At 41.9% G+C, this 19,236-nt stretch overlaps 1 protein-coding gene across 2 annotated transcripts in view; it reads right to left on the minus strand.

Annotated features, from left to right (window-relative positions):
* Positions 1-19,236, minus strand: part of morn3 (MORN repeat containing 3) — a 55,739-nt gene that overhangs the window by 19,494 nt on the left and 17,009 nt on the right. For both annotated transcript variants that reach the window (XM_048556206.2, XM_048556205.2), the window contains one exon: positions 18,184-18,343. In XM_048556206.2, coding sequence (XP_048412163.1) covers positions 18,184-18,343 — 160 coding nt within the window. The remainder of the gene's footprint in view (positions 1-18,183; positions 18,344-19,236) is intronic.

The raw sequence follows: 19,236 nt of genomic DNA on the forward strand, positions 1-19,236 counted from the left end.
GCAGCTCATTCCAGAAACACACCACCCTCTGTGTGAAAATGTTGCCCCTTAAGTCCCTTTTATATCTTTCTCCTCTCACCTCAAACATATGGCCTCTAATTTTGGACTCCCAACTCTGTGGAAAAGACTTTGTCTATTCACCCTATCCATGCCCCACATGATTTTATCAACTTCTATAAATCACCCCTCAGCCTCCGCAGCTCCAGGGAAAACAGCCCCAGCCTATTCAGTCTCTCCCTTTAGTTAAGAGCTTCCAACCCTGGCAACGTTCTTATAAACCTTTTCTGAACCCTGTCAAGTTTCACAACATCCTTCCTATAGCAGAGAAACCAGAACTGCACATAGTATTCCAAAAGTGGCCTAACCAATGTCCTGTACAGCTGCAACATGACCTCCCATCTCCCATACTCAATGGACCGACTAGTAAAGGCAGGCATACCAAACGCCTTCTTCATTATCCTATCTACCTGCGACTCCACTTTCAAGGAACTATGAACCTACACTCCAAGGTCTCTTTGTTCATCCACATTCCCCAGGATCTTAACATTAAGTGTATAAGCCCTGCCTTTCCAAAATGCAGCACCTCACGTTTATCTAACTTAAACTCTATCTTTCACTCCTCGGCCCGTTGGCCCATCTGATCAAGATCCCATTCTACTTTGAGGTAACTTTCTTCACTGTCCACAGCACCTCCAATTTTTGTGTCATCTACAAACTTACTAACCATACCACCAATGTTCACATCCAAACCATTTATATACATGGCAAAAAGCAGAGCATCCTGCAGGCCTCCAGTATGAAAAGGAACCATCCACCATCTGTCTTCTACCTTCAAGCCAGTTCTACACCCAAATGGCTAGTTCTCCCAATATTCCATGTGATCTAACCTGGCTAACCAGTCTACCGTGAGGAATCTTGTCGAACGCCTTACTGAAGTTCATACAGAGCATATCCACCACTCTGCCCTCATCAATCCTCTTCATTACTACTTCAAAAAAGTCAATCAATTTAGTGAGACATGATTTCCCAAGCACAAAGCCTTGTCGACGATCCCTAATCAGTCGTTGCCTTTCCAAATACAGGTAAATTGTGTCCCTCAGGATTCCCTCCAACAATTTGCCCACCACCAATGTTCTATAGTTGGTCTATAGTTTCCTGGCTTTTACCACCTTTCTTAAATAGTAGCACAAAGTTAACCATCCTCTAGTCTTCTGGCACCTCACCTGTAGTTATCAATGATACACACATCTCAGCAAGAGGCCCAGCAATCATTTCCCTAGCTCCCCGTGGAGTTCTAGAGTATACCTGATCAGGTCCCAAAATGTAATTCCAAAACCAAAAGTAATTCTGAGACATATGATCATAACAGTATATGGAGATTTTTCTCTAACTGATTGCATGTATAGAGGACCCAATTGGATAAATATATTTAAGATGGCAAAGTAGAAACTCTATTCCGTCTAAACAGACCACAATCTTGCACGTTGTAAGCACAGCCTCCTCACACATAGGAATGTGTTAATTGTTGGTGCAAATAATGGTAAGTTCAATGTTGATTTTTAGCTAGCAAATCACAAAGCAAACTGAAAGACTTTCTCTGGCACTATTCTTTTGGTGAAGTGAGATTTAAAATATGGTTCTTGATAACAACTGCCCTACTGTAGTTGAATAGCAATGCCATATTAAAATAACATGGAACACGGTTTTTAGAACAAAATGGCGTCGTGGAAAACGTCCAAAAAATGGTTCAGTGGGAAACGGAGTGCAATTTCAATCTCAGGTGCATTCCTAAGAGCTCTTGGAAGTCGATTCCTTTGACACTTTGTCAATTTTTTGGTTGACTTTTTGAACTCTTTACGTCCTTTCTAAAAGTCAGTCAGAGACCTGTGCAGAGGTGTCTGGTCACAGTTGGAGGGCAGGCAACCTATTTTTACTGGCAGTGGTTGACAAAAACACCCTGGAAGATGCCATCCCTCCATAGGGTACTGCCCATACACAAGGTAAACTTGGGTGCCTGGTTCCCTTGGGCATTGCATGGAAGGTAGCGGGCTGATCCTTGGCCTGTGCTTGCCCAGAACATCGGCTCGTTTGCGGAGGCCTCATGTGCACAACCAGAGCGTTCCCAGCTCTGGCTGTGGGTGGCCCACCTGCCCTCGTGGTTCCTACCTGGCACCCACTGTCATCCGATGTGATGGATCTGCAGCCTTGCGGTGCTAAGCACCTGGATTCACGGCCTGACCGGCAAGTGTTATGCATGTGTGACTCTGCTGTGATTCTCCTCGATCAATTTGGCAATTCCTGTCAGACGTGGGCCCTCAGAAAGCCGGCTTTCTCTCGGGGCTGGTGCTTCAGGCCGAGCAGTTCCTCCCCTCTCACTGCCCTCACTGGCAGACAGACATGTATTTTTAAGGGTCACGTTGGCGGCCAGGTTGCCGGGCTGGCACCCCTCTGCTGAAGACACAATTACCCTTCCTGGTTCTGGTGACACCAAGAAGCTGCCTCTTTTGGAGCCAGTGGTCTAAAGTTGAACCCTGGGAGTGGGTGTCAGCAAGGTTCTCCGCACCACTGTCCTCAACTTCTCGAGTGAGGCGGGGGCAGGGGTCTCTTGCCGTCTCATGTTCCTTGCGGCTAGAACTTCGGTTGCCATTTCTCATGCACTTTTGCGGTCAAAAAGCAGGGAGTGGAGCAGGGAGGCGGCTCCCACTCTCTATCCCACTCGCACAGAGACAACCCAACGACTTCTGTGTACTTATCCTCCCCACAGGGTGATCCTCCGTCTGGTTGTCAGTTCAGGTCTTGCTTTAGGTCAGAGCAGAGGTAACTTGTGAAAGATTTAGACTCGGTGTCAGGAATTCCCTCTGTGGGAAGGCCAGGCACAAGCCTGTGGGCAACGGTTCTGAGATCGGTGATGACGGCGGCTTTACTTTCCAGCCACTCCACAAACATTTATGCACCCTTTGCCCCTCTGTCCTGACAGACGGCAGGGTGCAATCCTTCCATACTCCCGTGGTTCTCGAGGAAAGGGAGCGGTCAGTCGTGCGTGCGGTGGTGTGTGCAAGATGGTATGGTGCACTGTGTGTGACGCCAGCGTGTGCTTTGTGCCTCACTCCACCTGTAGCCACCCAAGGTATTGGCCACTTCATCATTGGCAACTCTCCCACGACCACCGTTTTGGTTTCCCCTGGTTGCCCACTTGCCTTTGTTGGTTTGGCTACCTGGTTGATCCTGCCAGTAGGATATGCTTGTCTCAAAGATTAAGCCATGCCTGTCTAAGTACACATAGTACAGTGAAACTACAAAAGGCTCATTAAATCAGATATGGTTCCTTTTATCGCTCCAAACGTTACTTGGATAACTGTAGTAATTCTAGAGCTAATACACGCAAATGAGCGCTGACCCACACGGGATGCATGCATTTATCAGACCAAAACCATTCCGGGATCGCCCGGCAGCTTTGGTGACTCTAGATAACCTCGGGCAGATCATAAGTCCTTGTGACAGTGACGATTCATTCAAATGTCTGCCCTACCAACTCCCGATGGTACTTTCTGTGCCTACCATGGTGACCAAGGGTAACGGGGAATCTGGGTTCAATTCTGGAGAGAGAGCCGGAGAAACAGCTAGAAAATATCTAATTTTTTTTTTAAAATGGCAGCTCAGTGGTTAGCACTGCTACCTCACAGTGCCAGGGACCTGGGTTTGATTCCACCATCGGGCAACTCCATGTGTGAAGTTTGCACATTCTCCCCATGTCTGCGTGGGTTTCCTCCGGATGCTCCGGTTTCCTCCACAGTCCAAAGATATGCAGCCTAGGTGGATCGGCCATGTTAAATTGCCTATCGTGTTCTGGGATGTGGCGCTTAGGTGGGTTATAGGGGGCTGGGTCTGGGTGGAATGTCTGAGGATCAGTGTGGACTTGTTGGGCTGTGTTTCCACACTGTAGGGATTTTATGATCTATGAACAAAATTATTAAACCATTTATCATGTCAGATAGAGACTAAATGCATTGTAGATCTTTGTAACAACAGAAGACTCATAGCTAATACTCTTTACCAGTCAATTCCTTTTTATGAAAGGCAATCAACTTGAAATAATGGGTGGCACCTTCCCAGTTACTGAATGATGTGGGCATTTATGCGTTAGTTGGGAAAAGAGGATCAGATATATAGAAATCAGGTTCTTGGCATTGAGCAAGAAAAAGTCCAATTCTCCAATCATGTTTGAATTGTGAGTTAAGAATCTTGCAAGTGAGCAGCGAGAGGGTTATTTGCACACAATAGCATGCCATTATTCCTTTATCTCACCTCATTTATATGTGGTTCCTCATTCTCCCACCCGATGAATAGAACTGGACAATGACAATTCTTGACATGAATGTGAGAGCAGGTACCTGTTGTCTCCTGGTCTCCGTCTTCAAAAGTCAACTCAATCAAAGTCAAGGAGTGGGGGCTTTATCTGGGGCCCCTGCTTGGTAAGGAAGTTGGGGCACTCAATTCTGGGGATTGGAGGCAGCATGCTGGGATGCAGGGGGAATAATAACCATGAAGGGGGACAACAATAAATAAAGGTGGAAGACATAATAGTGCATTGGAGGACATGGTTCCTGATGAACATTTGGATTTGCAATGAATTGTCTGCCATGCAACTTATGTTCCCTGAATTCTTTTTTTGGTTCCCCCTTCCAGTCAGTGTACAATGAATGGAAATCCCTACCTGGCAGCACATGACCTGGTGCACAGCTGGGCTTAAAAATGGTGCCAGCACCAGCCACCCCAGGAGATCCCAACTGTGGCAAGTACTTCTGCCTCTGGTGGTAGAGAAGATAGGATGAGTGGGACCCCACAGAGGTGTGGTACATAGTTAATGAGGCAGGTTTCAGAGTATAGCATGAGAAATCTCACAAGGGTTCACAGAGAAACCCCCTGCATGAAAATTATCAATTTCTGGTAAAATTCAGCCCATTAGCACTCTCTCTCTCTCTCTCTCTCTTCCCCGGGCGCCCCCCACAGAAAGTTCCTATATTGTTGAGAATTTTGAGCAGTGTGATTTTTTTGCACATTTCCAACATCCAGAATATTTTAGTTTAAATTTCTCAACCCTTGATTAATATGAACAAAGTTGTTTTTTTCCTGCCTCTTCAGTTACGGAGAGTATTTATTTCAATAAGAAGCATAGAAAGGGACCATGGAAAGATACTCATTCAGTCCAATAAAAACCAAAAGAACTGCAGATGCTGTAAATCAGGAACAAAAACAGAAGTTGCTGGAAGAGCTCAGCAGGTCTGGCCGCATCTGTGAAGAAAAAAAAGTTAACACTTTGGGTCCAGTGACCCTTCTTTAGAACCCATTCAGCCTGTTGCATTTATGCCATCTGAAAAAGAGCTTTCCAGCTCAATCTTAGTTTCCAGCTCTCAGGCTATAACTCTACTGGTTATTAAACTTCAAGGCTTCATTCAAATACTTTTTAAAAATATGATAAGAGCTTTTGCCTGTATATTTCTCTATCGGTGAGTTCCAAGTGACTCCCACCCTCTGGATATCAAGAATTCTCAATTCCCTCTGATCCTTTTTTGAATTACTTTAAATTTATGCCCTCTATTTATTGATCTGGGCAGTAAGGGAAATAGATCCTTCCTAGCTACTCTTTCTAGGTCCCCTATAATATTATTAATCTTAATTAAATTTCTCATCGACCTCCTCCATTAAAAAGAAAACTACCTTTATTACTCTGGCACTTGTAGTGACCTGTATATACTTGCTTAAATTGTATGTACTTCAACACATTGGTTTATCCTTACCTATTTAAAACTATTTTCTCAGTTATTTATTTTCTACTTTGTAGAGCGGATTAAGTTGTCGTCCTTTGTGGAATTGTTAGTGTCAGACTAATATCAGGTTTGCCCACTTGTGAATTTCTAGAAACCATCACCTGTCCCTAAGGCCCAATCCCACTCAGCTCAGCACACAAGTCCCTCAAACTCTCAACTCTAATCCCACCACAAATATCAGTCCCTATGACAGAAAAAATAACCACAAATCAATCAAACCAGTTAGCCTTTGTTTTCTCCACAGACTACAAACCACTAGAAAAAAAAACTAATCCTTTCATCCTTCCCAATAATCTTGTTTTGTGGTTGTTAATTTCTAAATGTTCTGTCTACCTTTGACACTTTGAACATTATTATTGCACGGCATTATGGGCATAACACTCTCATAATAGATTTCCCTCCCACATTATATAATGTGGGTTGTTGTGGCGCATTTGTGTTATGAATTTCTACAAAAGCAGATATGAACTCACAAAATTCATCAATATTTAATGTTTGTCCATAGCCACTGAAAACCTACCCAAACCCCATGTGAAATGTACTACTGGAGGTCTCTATGTCTGAACCAATAGCAACACGTTATTTCTTACAGGTATATCTAAAATTAAATATCTAGATTATTGCAATACTTAGTCATTTTTATATTTGTGAATTTTGTTCACATTGTTAACAATGAAGATAGGTTTTATTTCAAGAATTCCTCAATTATAATTTTAGACAAGGCAATAATGGATGAAAATTGCAACCATAAAATCATCTTACTGCTGAAAACCTGTCTATTCCAATGTTTGTGTGGACTCTCAATTAAAGGTCCTTTCTGGGAGTGGCAACAGCTTTATAACTGACTGTAAACTTGAACTTCAGCCTGCACCATCACTGCTTTTTCCTTGACCCACTTACAAATCATGGGTCATGTCAGTCAGGAGGGAGCCATTTCTAGCAGTGTTTGAAGGGATACTGACCTGCTCTCAACTTAAATTCTGAGAAATTTTTCAATGCATATAGTGGTTGTACACTTTTTTGACCTCAAGTTGTCTTGCATTCAACTTAAGAGAATTCTGCTGGCGATTCCAGCTTTAGCTGAAGGAATAAGAAAAGCAGCAACAGGAAGAAGGATCAAGAGGAGCAAATTGAAGGAGGCACTAGTACAGGAATCTTTACCCTCCCATTGGCAGATACAAGCATAGGATCAACATATTTGCACTTGTCTGAGCAGCAATGCACATGAAGGCTACCTTCTCTAAGTTACCTCAGAGATGTGTCACCTGGAGATTCTACAGTCAAGTGCCACTGTTTACACTGCCTGTTGCACTCAAGATCATTGCTGTCTAGAACCTATTTGTAAGGTATGAGTAAGTGGGTGAGCAATAGACATAATGTGAAAACATTTATCATAGAGTCAGAGAGTCATACAGCATGGAAACAGACTCTTCGGTCCAACAAGTCCATGCCAAATATATTCCCAAACTAAACTATTCCCACCTGACTGCTCCTGGCCAATATTCCTCCAAATCTTTCCTATTCATATATTCATCCAAAAGTCTTTTAAACATTGTAATCGTAGCCACATTCACCAATTCATCATGAAGTTCATTCCACACGCGAACCAGCCTCTGTGTAAATAGTTTGCCTCACATCTTTTTTAAATCCTTCCCTTCTCACTTTAAAAACGTAGCCCCCCAGTCGTGAAATTCTCCATCTTATGGAAAAGGAATAAGTCAGTGTAAAAAAAAACGGAAATTCATATTGGATCTGGAATTTAAAAACACAAATAACCTAGCTAAGATAAAGTGGAAAGGGAATTTCAAGAAAAAGAAAGACTTGCATTTATATAACACCTTTCACAATTTTAGAATTGCAATTCTAAATTTTGGGATTTAGAATATTCTGAAGTGTTCTACAGGTTAAAGTATAAGAGTAACTACACTTCAAAAGTAATATGCAACTTGGACATAGCAAGGTCCAATGAATAACAACGTGACATTGAATAATCTATTTTACTCACATTGATTAAATTATAAATATAGGTAAGGACCAAGAGGAGAAAGGCCTTAATTTTATTTGAGTAATGTCACATCTATGTAAGAGAGGAAAGGGATTCTTAATTTAACATTTCATCTGAAAGAAAAAAAAATGTAGAGTGCACTCTTCCCTCAACATAGGGTTGATAATGTAAAGGCACATGATATGCTAGTCTTTAATGCTGATTACACGAACTGTGCAATATTCTGTACCTTCAGTTTTTTATGAAAAGAACAAGTTATTAGAGGAGCTATTAGCAGTGTTAGCACGCCATAGGCAAAACATCAAGTACAGGCACATTGAAATTGAAGATGCCCTAAAAGATCATAATAATAACTGTAAAAAACTAAGGAAAATATGTAACAAAGCTGAGGTGGTGACAGAGACAGATAAGAAAGAATACAAGAAAGAGGTTTAAAAGAAAATTGGAGAAATAATGATGCATTTTATAAGCATATGAATAAAAATGCATTGAAACATTAACAATTCTTGAAGAATCAAGCAGGATTGATGTAGAAAGGATATCTCTTCTGGCTGGGGGCAATCTAGCACCAGAAGACAGAGTCTCAGAACAAGGGGCAAGCCATTTAGGACTGATGTGCGAAATAATTTCTTCACATAGAAGGCAGTGAATCTTTGGAGTTCATTACCCCAAAAGGACTATAGAAGTTCACTCTTTGAGTATGTGAAAGACAAGAGATCAATAGACTTCTAAATACTGATTACCAAGTATACAATCTGATTATTTACTCATGGATTTTTATTGGCCTTTCAATAGCTTCCAATTCTTGATAATTTTGCAAGTTTTATTATTAATACAGGTGATCCAAAGAGTGTTTGTTTATTCCTGGGGTTTTATGGGTTATTCAGAGGCTTCCAACTATTATTAAAGGACTTTTGAGTTCATGAAGTGGATAGTGGGTGAAGTGGTGTGAAAATAAGGGAGATGAATTGGAAAGTTCAATTGCTTGTACTGGTAGTCTCAAAACGGAGCCAGGATTACAAATGAATTTCCATCTCCAACATGAAACTTTGACCAAAGAATCAATTTGAAAACTCTAATTATTCAATTATTACCTGTTTGAAGCAGACTAGATAGTAATGCGCATAACCTGCATTAGCTAACACTGCTAATAGCTCCTCTAATAACTTGTTCTTTTTATAAAAAACTGAAGGTACAGAATATTGCACAGTTCGTGTAATCAGCATTAAAGACTAGCATATCATGTGCCTTTACATATGCCATATGTGCTACAGCAGCAAAAGGAACTAGATGCAGCATTGACCACACACATCATGATTGCCACGATCCATACCATTACATCAAATCTTCCAGGGAGTTAATGGTGGCTCAACCAGAGCTACAACATCTTCCAATAGTTTACTCATCAGTTTCTGGTGCAAGAAATGCATCGTATTTTCGGACTAAATCCCTACAGTTTGCATCTCTATATACTTTCACAGATCTAAGATGTGAATTTGCTGTCTGGCAAACTTTATTTCCGAACTACTTGCTCGCCTTATTTATACCATTCAAGGTACCAAATTCTGTGCTCACAATCTTAACAGCAGTAGTGACAGACAGTGAATCTTTAGAATGGTTCTTCTCCTGCATGTGTCTGACTCCAAGGCCCAGAAAGAGTGGAGACATATCAGCAAAGAAATGCAATAGATGAATAAGAGTGCAATTCAGCACCATGCTGTTGTTCTGAGTTTATGGGATGCATTAGAAAAAGAAAAGGAAAATGGCCACGCACTCTGCTCTGCATGGCTTCAATGTAACCATTTCTGTCACATTCTGCATCAATCCCTTGTCAATGATGTCAATGGTCATAACTTCCATTGTCAAAGTTTGCAAATGCAATGTAAAGTCCTCCTTGTCTTCTAATTTTCCTTCAGTTGTATGCCAGTTTCTGCAAGAAAAATGAAAACAGACTAGTATCTGTTTTGTTCAGGCATTTTGAAAATACGTGAAGCGACTTACAATAGTTTGCACGTGGAGAGAAAGAAACACCAACTATATAATAAAGGTAGTAGCAGGTGATGAATGCATGTGTGAATGCAATCAGAGACGTAATGATTGGTGAAGCATGGGAATGAGATGGATATGGCAGTTCTAGTAACATTATTAATTGTCTTACTGTATTGCAGTCAGAACCTAGTAACAATGCCATGGAAACTTGCCCAGCTACTTCTCTCCACCACAAGACTAATTTTCTATTCTTAAGGTTAGGTTAGGATAATTTTCAGTGGTGTTTGGAAGAATGAAGGGGATCACATGGAAACCTACAAAATTCTAACAGGACTAGACAGGTTAGATATGGGAATAATGTTCCCAATGGTCAGGGAGTCCAGAACAAGGGGTCATGAAGATAAAGGCTAAATCTTTTAGAACTGAGAGAGGGAGAAATTTCTTCACTCATACAGTGGCGAGCTTGTGGAATTCACTACCACGTAAAATGACTAATGCCAAAATATTGCGTACTGTCAAGGAGATTATATAACTTATGTGATTATATAACTTATGTGACTAAACTTATGTGACACTTTGGAAAAAAGAGTACAGGCATGGACTATTTTCTAAATGGTGAGAAAATTCATAAAGCAGAAGTACAAAGGAATCTGGGAGTGTTGGTCCAGGATTCTCTAAAGGTTAACCTGCAGGTAGAGTTCGTGATTAAGAAGACGAATATAATGTTGTCGTTTATCTCAAGAGGGTTGGAATATAAAAGCAGTGATGTGCTTCTGAGGCTTTATAAAGCTCTAGTTAGGCCCCATTTAGAATACTGTGTCCAATTTTGGACCCCACACCTCAGGAAGAACATACTGGCGCTGGAGTGTGTCCAACGGAGATTCACACGGATGATCCCTGGAGTAGCAGGTTTAACGTACGATGAACGGCTGAGGATCCTGGGATTGTATTCATTAGAGTTTAGAAGGTTGAGGGGAGATCTAATAGAAACTTACAAGATAATGTATGGCTTAGAAAGGGTGGATGCTGGGAAGTTGTTTCCGTTAGGCGGGGAGATTAGGACCCGTGGGCACAGCCTTAGAATTAGAGGGGGTAAATTTAAAATGGAAATGAGGAGACATTTCTTCAGCCAGAGAGTGGTGAGCCTGTGGAATTCATTGCCATGGAGCGCACTGGAGGCCGGTACATTAAATGTCTTCAAGGCAGAGATTGATAAATTCTTGATCTCACAAGGAATTAAGGGCTACGGGGAAAGTGCAGGTAAGTGGAGTTGAAATGCCCATCAGCCATGATTAAATGGTGGAGTGGACTCGATGGGCCGAATGGCGTTACTTCCACTCCTATGTCTTATGGTCTAAAGGGATCAAGGGATGGAGGTGGGGTTGATTTAGGTTATTGAGCTCAATAACCAGCCATCATCGTACTGAAAAGTAGAACAGGCTTAAGAAGTTGAATGGCCTAATCCCGTTCCTATCTTCTATGTGCCATGGAAACACAGAAATAATAATTTACCTGTCTCTGTTTCCAGGAGTCACTGGTCATCTTAAGGAAAAAGGACCTCCTTCTTATTCTTATTTGCTCTATGAACAGTTCGGCACTGACTGCCTTTAAAAAGTGCACTTATCCTTTAAGGACTATAGGCTCCCATGAAGAAGAAGCAGGCCCACATTCCTAAAATCATCAATTTGTCCATGGTAATATGGATGGAACCAGCAGTTCCCCTATTGCTTATTTTCTGTCATGATGCTTCATCTTTAATATCTTTGCTGGATAATAGCCAAGATGGCAGTGACAGGTGAGGACAAATGGTAGTAGGTGAGAGATATGTGTTATCATTGAGTTGGCATAGGGGCTAAAAGGAAATGTGGAGGTAAACATAGGGACATAGGTCAGCACAAAGGGAATTAGGAACCATGGGATTGGGTGCAAGACATAGGTTTCCATGGGTAAGGCATATGGTGAGGGAGTAAGAGCAGGTGGGATGTTTTCTTTATTCTTTATTTTTAACTTTGCATATACTGCCGGAATTCCCAGGCAGTCTTTCTGCTTGCCTGTCTTGGAAATGGGGCAGCCTATTAGTCTCTTCCTAGATTGTCTGACCTGACTCTCAATCCAGCCAGCACCTTCAAAACAAAAAGTGGAAATACAGGTGATGACTCTTAAAAGGTTGGGCTCAAAGAGCTAGGATTTCTCTCAACTTTGTGACCCAATCTGGGAAAGAAAACCAGGGCCCAAATCTCAAAGGGAACAAAAATTTATACTGCATGAAAAGAGAATGCTGATTGATTGGTTGGAAGTGAACTCTTATGGAGATGTCGCCATTGACTGTGGACAAGAGAACAATTGTTTAAATTCACACTAGGCAAGTTGATTCTGATTGGTCCATGCATTACCATGGGGAATGCACCAAAGCTTTTGTGGGCTTCACCAGCTTCAAAATCTCCCCTTCCCCCACCGCATCCCAAAACCAGCCCAGTTTGTCCCCTCCCCCCACTGCACCACACAACCAGCCCAGCTCTTCCCCTCCACCCACTGCATCCCAAAACCAGTCCAACCTGTCTCTGCCTCCCTAACCTGTTCTTCCTCTCACCCATCCCTTCCTCCCACCCCAAGCCGCACCTCCATCTCCGACCTACTAACCTCATCCCACCTCCTTGACCTGTCCGTCTTCCCTGGACTGACCTATTCCCTCCCTACCTCCCCACCTATACTCTCCTCTCCACCTATCTTCTTTTCTCGCCATCTTCGGTCCGCCTCCCCCTCTCTCCCTATTTATTCCAGAACCCTCACCCCATCCCCCTCTCTGATGAAGGGTCAAGGCCCGATTCGTCAGCTTTTGTGCTCCTGAGATGCTGCTGGGCCTGCTGTGTTCATCCAGCCTCAAATTTTATTATGTTGGATTCTCCAGCATCTGCAGTTCCCATTATCACTGCACCAAAGCTTTTGTTCAGTTGAAAAAAGTACAATGCATGGGCCTATTCTGTTTGCAAAGGACACAGGCCCTGCATACAAATACGTGCTTCTTAGCACAGTCAATGGATGCTGAAAATGCATGCAGACCTACAGTCCAAAGCTTCAACCATTAATAATCAACACCAATGGCAAAAACAATAAGAAGATGGAAGACTTTGACATCACGCCATGTGACCCTTCTTTGCAAAGAGACAGAATGGTGCCAATAGATACCCAGAGAGAGGGTGATTCTCATACATGGCCCCCAGAAAGGACACTGGAGGTGGAAGGGATGGGCACCTCTTATCTCTGCCTGCATCCATCAAACCTGTGGGACATCAAGCGAGAAGGGTGAAGGTGCATCTGACCAGGGCACACTCAGCAGGTCTAGGCTCTCAAGCCTCAATTCCACACCACCCCTTCCCAGTTGTCCATCCAAAACTGCAAAATGGAATGGGCAAAGGCTCCTTCTAGCCCAGCTATGGATTCCAGGTGTACACTGCGACATAGGGGAGGGAACGAATAAAGAAAACCTTATGATGGCATATAGCTGATATGAGAACAGTCATGTTCATATCAAATGATTCAGCAGGTTCGAGGGGCTGAATTGCCTACTCCTGCTCTTAGATTTTATGAGGCAAACTCTACCTGTAACGTATACAAGGAGCACTTAGACCCGTCCAAGATGGGAACTTCATTTTGGGGAGGCATCATATGGCTTTCAATGTCCCCAGTAGAAGAAGGCATTGCATTTTATTTGTACTTGGCTTCAGTCAGATGTCTGTGTAATGGAGTTAAAGTCATGGTTGGAGAGGGCAGCTTCTCAGTGACTATTCTTGAAAGAATGCAGCCCTTGGAATGACTGAATAACCTGAGAATTATCAAGGATGTAAGAAGTATGGAAGCTTCAAGAATTCCTTATGTAGACTTTTAAAATGTGGCATATTTACTAAATGGAAACAATTCCTATGAATGAAGTTAGTCGCTTTATGATATGGTTCTTTCACTGTGACCTATCTACAGTCGATAGCGTCTAGAATGCTCCAGAGATGACACAGTTCTGTCATGGTGCCTTGAGGCATCTTCATTCAGCGGCTGCACTATATTTTACTCATCTGGAGGAATTCAAAAGACTGAACCTGTGTATTCTGAGGGGACATATTGCTGCAAACTCTGCATCGAGACTTTTCAACATCTGCTAGAGGTTGTGTTGCTGCTGGGTTTCCATATACATTTGGCTGCTTATAGTTCATGGCAACAGAGACACTACAGCTTGGATCCATTGGTGACGTTTCCAATGATTCGACACGGGCAGGATCAGCAAAGTGATTTAGGGGAGGTGATGGCCTAGTGGTATTATCGCTGGACTGTTAATGAGGTTGTAGACTTGCTCTCTGAGCTGGCGTGTTTGATTGCAGACGTTTAGTCATCCTGCTATGTAACATGGTAATCAAACACACTGGCTTGGCGAGCAAGTCTACAACCTCATCCACAACCTGAGCTACAAATCTTCTCAAAAACTTTAATCACCTACGGGAACAACAGCATCAAACTAGCCTGCAACTGGGAGACAAATGCCATCCATCTGAGCGTGACCTGCAATCAAATCTACCTCCTACATGAATGCCTCAGAAAAAGAAACTAAAAGTGATGGCCCCCAACCCAGCAAACCAAAGCATATAAGTAACAAGCAGGTCAGAACAAGCTTCACCGGAGGCGCACTGACGATGTTACCTAGCAGGGTGACGATACATCTGCAATCAAACACACTGGCTCGGCGCATAAATCTACAACCTCATCTACAACCTGAGCTATAAATCTTCTCAAAAACATTTTGGACGGTTAATCCATGTGTTAGAATTGAAGCTGTGTTATGAACAATGGCAACCACCTGCACCCCACACCTCTCACGTGATCAGTAAGTTTAACAGTGCATTAAAGAACATGTTGTGAAACTTGGTAACAGTTCAATGTGTGCGAAAAGCAGCTCCAGTAATAAAAACAGCTATCACTAGAGAAGATGTACCATGGAAGCCAATAAGGCTAAAGGCCAATAAGTAACCTGGGCCCAGTGTGCTTCATCCGAGGATTTTAAAGGAAGTAGCTGCAGAGATAGTGGATGCCCTGGAATCTTCCTGGAATTCTTAGATTGTGGAAAAGCCCCAAAGGATTATAAAACTGCAACTGTAACACCTTATTCAAACACAGTGGGAGACAAAAACAAACTGTAGGTCATTTAGCTTAACATTTGTCATTGAGAAAATTTTCGAGTCCATTATAAAGGATGTATTAGCAGATTATTTAGAAACACATAATACAATCAAACAGAGTCAGAATGATTTCATGACGGAGGAATCATGCCTTAGAACATAGAACATTACAGCACAGTACAGGGCCTTCGGCCCTCGATGTTGTGCCGACCTGTCATACCGATCTCAAGCCCATCTAACCTACACTATTCCATGTACGTCCATATGCTTGTCCAATGACGACTTAAATATACTTAAAATTGGCGAATTTACTACCGTTGCAGGCAAAGCATTCCATATCCTTACTACTCTCTGAGTAAAGAAGCTACCTCTGACATCTGCCCTATATCTCTCACCCCTCAATTTAAAGCTATGCCCCCTCATGTTCGCCGTCACCATCCGAGGAAAAAGGCTCTCCCTATCCACCCTATCTAACCCTCTGATTATTTTATATGTCTCAATTAAGTCACCTCTCAACCTTCTTCTCTCTAACGAAAACAGCCTCAAGTCCCTCAGCCTTTCCTCGTAAGACCTTCCCTCCATACCAGGCAACATCCTAGTAAATCTCCTCTGCACCCTTTCCAAAGCTTCCACATCCTTCTTATAATGCGGTGACCAGAACTGCACACAATACTCCAAGTGCGGCCTCACCAGACTTTTGTACAGCTGCAGCATAACCTCATGGTTCTGGAACTCGATCCCTCTATTAACAAAAACTAAAACACTGTATGCCTTCTTAACAGCCCTGTCAACCTGGGTGGCAAATTTCAAGGATTGGTGTACATGGACACTAAGATCTCTCTGCTCATCTACACTACCAAGAACCTTATCATTAGCCCTGTACTTTGCCTTCTGGTTAATCCTACCAAAGTGCATCACCTCACACTTGTCCGCATTAAACTCCATTTGCCACCTCTCAGCCCAGCTCTGCAGCTTATCTATGTCTCTCTGTAACCTACAACATCCTTCTTCACTATCCACAACTATACCAACCTTGGTGTCATCTGCAAATTTACTAACCCATCCTTCTACGCCCTCATCCAGGTCATTTATAAAAATGACCAACAGCAGCGGACCCAACACCGAACCTTGCGGTACACCACTAGTAACTAGTAACTAGTAACTTGCACATTTATTACAGTTTTATTACAGATAAAGGGGAACCACTGGATGAGATGTAATATATTGGATTTCCAAAAGTATTTGATAAGGCACCACTATTAAAGCTACTCATAAGATAAAGGCCCAGGTGTTGGGGGTACTTCCCAACCATCTTGGAATGACAACAGTGACTGATGACTGACCAGACCCTCGACTGATATCAGTACAGCTTCTTAACTTACCACTAATCCCTTGTTTGGTTGCACTTGGTCTGTAGGATTGATCATGGTCCAATTCCCGCACTATAGAGATTGGATAGTACCCTTGAGTGACAATGGCAGGAGCTCCTGACTGAGGACAATCCCTCATCAACCCACAAAGAACAACTCCCCTCAGATTTTGAGACATGGCCACTTGGTTGAAGCACATTCAATGTTTTTGTTTCATAAGCTGCCACCACATAGTACAGGTGCGACATCAATGCAGTAGGGTGCCTGGATATGGCAACGTTCACCTCCTTCATTGATCATCGCTGAGAAACAAAAGCAAGTTGCCTGGCTTTTTGTCTGTGCTAAAAGGCAAGGTGAATCAGAAGTACTGTTCTGAATGAGTTAGCAAGGTGCAAAAAAGGCAAGGCAAGGCAGAGATGCTGTGAACATCTAAGTAGGTACAACATGTGTGAGCATTAAGAATGCAAACTAAGAGTCAGAGATGCAAATCTTTTCTAGACTTTTCTAATGCATGAGATGGCTGCCTGTCCCTGTGTGCAAAATGGCCTGACAACAGCATTGGAATGTAAGGTTTTGTTGAGCTGCAAAGTGTAGTATTGAAGTGCTTCACTGAAATATAAGTGAGTCAAGATGAGCCATGATGATGTAGTAAGCCTGGTTCTGCTACTCATGAAGCACGTCCTGAGATGTTGGGGATTGCTGGTTAAGATGGAGGTCTGGAAAATACAACCAGGTGACTCTAGTTTGCTCCTCAATCACTTTCAACACACTCTTCCTTTTTCATACCATCTTGCCATGCAAATACAGGAAATGTAACCATGTCGCATTATAATTCCTTTTGGCCTTGAAATGTCAACTGTTTGACCATTTAATTCTCTTTCGCCTTCCACTCAATTTCCCTTATGCTCCTTTTCCAACCCTCTTCATTTTAATTTGCATAAAACCTACTACATTGTTAACTTTTCCCCAGTTCTGATAAAAGGACATTGACTTAGAACATAAATTCATTTCTCTCTTCATAAATGCTATCAGACCTGCTAAGTATTTCTAGCACTTCCTGTTTTTATGTAAGCCCAATGGGTACAAGGATGCAAATATTGGATATTGGATGGCAAGTTAACACCTGCTAAAATGACATTCCATTTGGTCATTATAGAAGATAAAAAGTACATGACAAAGAATTCTTATAGGTGACCAGGTTAATCAAACAACATATAAAGACAAGCTCAGGTTACTTAATTTATTTTCTTTGAGAAGAGTCATGTTGCAGGAAGATGAATGATGTAGGTCTGAGTGATAGTGAACAAGTTAGTTAAAGTTGAATAATAGGGCTGGAGGCCACTAAGTGGAGAATTTGTAGAAATGAAGTAAGGATGAGAACTCAATGAAACCTTTTACCCATGTCTGACAAGATAGTGAATTTTCACAAAAGACTCTAAGAAAAGTAACTACCTTGGGGTAAATTAAGTTAAAAGAGAACTAGAATTAAATTCAATAAAAAGGGAAGCTGGGAATTACAGAAATATAAATAACACTGCTTGACTTTTTTTTAAAAATGGAGAGAGATAGAAAGTAAAACAGTGTTCCTTGAATTATGGTTCAATAGATGTTCGTGGTTAATGAGGCATGAGGTAAAAGGCTTAATCCAAGAAGTATACGTAGAATCTGGACAGAGTAAACATGATCTGTAGAAGTGGGTTTTCTCAATACAGATTGTTCATTTTCTACTGTATTTCAGCCTGTTATAAAGCCAAACTGCTGTCACTCAATTCAGAAAATAAGCATTTATCTTAGATTATTATAATAAAGTACTGGAAAACGTAACTTACCCAGACGAAGCATTCCCTGACCATTGGGAGTGTCATCAAACCATTCACCCTCATAAGTAGAGCAATCTGCATAGTACATTCTACCCCAGCCATTTCTCTTGTCAGCGTACCAATGGCCCTCATAAATGTCATCATCTGAGTAAAAGTTAGTTCCTAACCCCTGCAGAAAAGGGATCAGTGATATATCATAACAATAATGATAAAACAAAGGTAAAATCAAAATCACAGCAGAAAGAAATGAATAAGAAAGATATACTTAATTTATATTAGGCTTCCAAAGGACTTTACTGCCAATGAACTATGTCTGAACTATAGCTACTATTGTAATATAAAGGAACGGAGGTGATTTGCATATACTCCACAAACAGCAAAGTAGTAAGGGTCAGATCAACAATTTTTAGGATGATTATGAGATAAATACTGGCTAGGACAATGCAAACAATTCCAATGCTTTCCTTCAAAGCTGTATCAGGGGATTTTTTTTTCATGCACCTGAGCGGTCAGAGGACATTCTAGAAGCACTGCTGGAAATTCACATTTCAGGATTTGCTGAGATATAAAACACTGCACTTTTTTTAATGGAGGTCATAGGTAACAATTCTGTACATGTTTATTGCAAAGTAATCACCCTGTTATTCGAACAGGCTTGTGTTTCAAGGAAGTAGTTTCTCTGCACACTGCATGTACATATGTTCATTCACAACTGGGCATGAGTAGAAGAGTCTGCAGATTTGGGAAAGCTAGGAGAATACATCAGCTGCCAAGTGACATCAGACTCCACCAAACCAATACATTTCAGAGAACCTTTTACCTCCACAAAGTGGAAAAGTCTGAAAATTTATTTGTACCATGATCTGTTACTTAATTCCAATTTGGCATGCAAATTTCCAGCCCATTGCTTTACAGAAATTGCAACTTCAACATCAAGGCAGTTCATGAATCAAAGATAGAAAAGGTAAAGGCAATTGTCACCGCAATTGATCTTGCCATCCTATTCTAAGCCTGGGAATCTGCCTGGACACTGCTTACCTCCAAATTGCCAGAAGGCAAAAA

The sequence above is a fragment of the Stegostoma tigrinum genome, chromosome 26 (assembly GCF_030684315.1).
Source record: "Stegostoma tigrinum isolate sSteTig4 chromosome 26, sSteTig4.hap1, whole genome shotgun sequence".
Taxonomy (NCBI): Eukaryota; Metazoa; Chordata; class Chondrichthyes; order Orectolobiformes; family Stegostomatidae; genus Stegostoma; species Stegostoma tigrinum.